This window comes from Stegastes partitus, unplaced genomic scaffold, assembly GCF_000690725.1.
Source record: "Stegastes partitus isolate 25-593 unplaced genomic scaffold, Stegastes_partitus-1.0.2 Scaffold811, whole genome shotgun sequence".
Lineage (NCBI taxonomy): Eukaryota > Metazoa > Chordata > Actinopteri > Pomacentridae > Stegastes > Stegastes partitus.
In genome coordinates, this window is record NW_007578542.1 from 274,678 (window position 1) to 277,887 (window position 3,210).

At 42.1% G+C, this 3,210-nt stretch overlaps 1 protein-coding gene and 1 long non-coding RNA gene across 2 annotated transcripts in view; one reads left to right on the forward strand and one right to left on the reverse strand.

Annotated features, from left to right (window-relative positions):
• LOC103365108 (uncharacterized) overlaps window positions 1–2,488 on the forward strand; it is a 4,156-nt gene extending 1,668 nt beyond the window's left edge. The window contains exons 2-3 of the long non-coding RNA XR_520585.1: window positions 872–878; window positions 2,478–2,488. This is a non-coding gene — a long non-coding RNA (uncharacterized LOC103365108). The remainder of the gene's footprint in view (window positions 1–871; window positions 879–2,477) is intronic.
• The window catches only part of trip10b (thyroid hormone receptor interactor 10b), a 35,476-nt gene extending 32,272 nt beyond the window's left edge, over window positions 1–3,204 (reverse strand). Inside the window, exon 1 of the mRNA XM_008292457.1 lies at window positions 3,062–3,204. Within this exon, the coding sequence (XP_008290679.1) occupies window positions 3,062–3,085 (24 nt within the window). The 5' untranslated portion in view covers window positions 3,086–3,204. The remainder of the gene's footprint in view (window positions 1–3,061) is intronic.
• Window positions 3,205–3,210: the final 6 nt, after the last annotated feature.

A 3,210-nucleotide genomic window follows, 5' to 3' on the forward strand; every position in this document is an offset into this window, starting at 1 on the left:
ACAATAACAACAGCAGGATCAGATCAACTGCATATTTTCCAGTGATTCTTAGACACCAAGTCTGAAAGATGTTTCCACGTGTCCAGATCAAAAGAAAACCAAAGACATACCTACGCTGTTTGGCACCTAAGATGAACATACTGTTCTCCAGCCTAAACTGTCATCTTCGGGGGTTTTGCTACAGCTTGTGATGCTTCAGTACCCTCCTGATTACACAGTGGATTGATTCCCACAGGACAGAGCTACAGATGTTTCCGAGCAATCATACAAAATTTTATTAGCTGAGACACCAATTAAGCTTTAATGAAGCAACTTGATTTAATAAATTACTAGTTTGAAACTGGAAGTCGTCATTAAAATCTTAGGGAGGACCATAAAAAATGCAGAAGCTCGGTTGGTGTAACCCAGTTCTGATTCCACAGAACACAGACTTTTTGCATTGGCCTGTTTCTCTGTTAAAAGTAGAAAAAGCAAGATTTTTCAAAGCAAGACACAACAATGTATTTCAAACAGTGAGGTGTGATGGAATGCTGGAATTAGTCAGGGTGTGTTTGGGCTTTTTGACAGCTCCTAGGCTACGTCATATTTAATTAACAGCTGGTGGGGGTTTAACTGACCGACTGGTGGGTCGCTCAGCACTGAGTCGGGTTTTTATGTTGTGCAGCATATTTAAACACACAGAACATTATATTAGGTTAGAGTGGGGATTATAAAGTTTGAAAAGACACTAAATATGAAGGCTGGAATTAAGGGAGTGTGTCTAAAATGATGCAAAGCAAGTTATGAATATTTATACTTGATGTGCAGCACATAGCTTCAGTGAGTCGGAGCTGCACCGTTTATGAACAAGAGGATTCTTCCAACCTTGAAGCTACTTTGTAAAGGTAACTGTGACATGGAGTTAAATGAGCTCCTTATTCTGACAGCAGGGAATTTGAGTTCTGCTCAGAAGCATGTTGCAGCAAGTGGGGAGACCCTGCTTTCATTTTAGACTCATTTTATCATTTGCCAGAATGTTCTCAGTGCTGAAGTGTGTGAAACTTGGTGCAAAGGTGGATCATGGACAACGGACAATAAGTTTTGTTGCAGCTCTGTATCACTCTGTTTAAGACATACTGCTTTGGCCTTGACTCAGAGGACTGCACACTCTGAGTGTCCTTTCAGGTGGATTGTATAAAAACATTTTAAATGACCATCACAATTTTTCAGACCTAAAACTAACATCTTCATACGGTTTTTTTCTAACAAAATGTAGCAGATTAAGGTTACTATTAATTAAAACAAAGCCACGTTTGATCTGGAACTAAATAACGCTGCGAGACAAGTGACTTGATCCTGCACACGGTTCTCGATTGGACTGATATGAAGTCACAATCAACTAGTAAATTAATCACTTTGATAATTGATTGTCATTTATCAAGTGAAAAAAATAGTAATAATCACTAATTTTAGGCATGTTTTCTTCTATCTTCTTTTATTGTATAGACCCAACCATTAATTCATTAGCTGAAATGATCATATTTTCTGTTGCAGCCCAAGATACCGATTCATTTTTCACTTGATTTTGACATCTAAATAAACATTTAATACATCCAAATCCTTGTCAAACCCCTTAACTCCATGCTGATTAAACCCATCAGTGACAGATGAAACTCTGCATTTCACAGTAAGCCACAGTTTGTATTCTGCTATCTGTGGTGACGTGCCCACGCTGGTGCACTGTCAGCGACGCGTTTTACGTCAAACAGCAATGACAAAATGAACCTAGAAGGTGTCCAAGAGAAGTGTCTGATGTTCCAGATAAATGAAAAAAAAAGCTTTACAGGAAGGGATACAGTCTAAGAAAGTAACTGCAGAGGCGCTGTTGTAATTACTCTCGTTGTCAGAAGGTGGAGACAAAAGTTCTGCACTGCAGGTTCAACAATGAATCAATTCATCATCCGGGCTCAGATGTGTTTTGGTTTTCCAACAATAAAGTCTCATAAAGCCGTCAGGCGCCATCAAACACACCGCAAGAGGCAGCAGGTACTACAGATTCTGAGGTTCAACTCTTGACGAACAAACACGGCAGTAAACAGCAGAGCAGCAGCCTCTCCCAGTCTGTGTTTACCTGCACAGTAATCTCACAGGTGTGTTCTCAGACTCTGACCACAATCACAGCAGGACTTCAGAAAAAAAAAAAAAGATTTCTTTGAGCTTTTTATCAGCAAATAGAAGAAACACTCCAGGTCAGGATGTTTTGTTTGAATTAAAACCCAGACTGTGCATAACATTCATTTTTCTGAAGTGCTTGGTTTCTTAATGATTAGTCAGCTGATGGAAAATTAGGCAGCAACTGCTTTCACAGCTGATTGATCATTAACGAAGCGAAGACGATGAACAGTCCGCGCCTCCAGCTCTTGTTGAATGGGAGGATTTCCTGCCCTTTCCGTGTCACAAACAGAGCGTCATAATAGAGGTTAGGACAGAAAAACAAGCGAGGTGTTTAGACATCACGCTGGAATTTTTCAAGCTGCATTCCTGCTGGTTGGATGCGGCTCTCTGGAGGATCTCCTGCAGGTCAGAACCTTTAAGGCCCTCTGACTCCCAACACAGGACGGCTGGGAGTGATGCTGGCTGAGACTCACTCACAAATGAGCCTTAATCTGCAACCAAGCAGCAAGAAAGCACTTCCTGAGAGAGCTGCCCTCAGGTTGGAGCATGCACCCAGAGCAGGAATGAGAAAGAACAAGGTGGTGGAGCAACAAGCCCACAGATAAGAGTGCATGGCCTGGCTGTGGACAGAAACAGCAGTAAACCCCCCACCTCTCTCTCTCCTCTCTGCTTATGATAAGGTATGCAGCAGGAGTTGCGAAATCCCTCCTGGCTGCAAGGCTTTACAGATAGACTCCTGCTGTTGTCTTACTTAACCCTGGCCTAGCGCAGCACACAGTGTGTCGACGGAAAACAATAGCAGGGCAAAGCAACTCTCTGAGGGATGTTGGAGGGTTTTTTTTTATTCTGGAAAGTCTTCTGTGTGTGTGTGTGTGTGTGTGTGTGTGTGTGTCAGCTGTCAACTCACCCACAGATCTGTTCCCCAGTCCATGTCTGCGAAAGTTCAGATGTCTGAAGAAACGCACAGATCCGCTCCTGTTTGGGGTTTTAAAAGCAAAGAAAGAAGCCACCAGGTGGAGAGGAGGAGGAGCAGGAGAAGTTAAAAAAAAAAAAAAA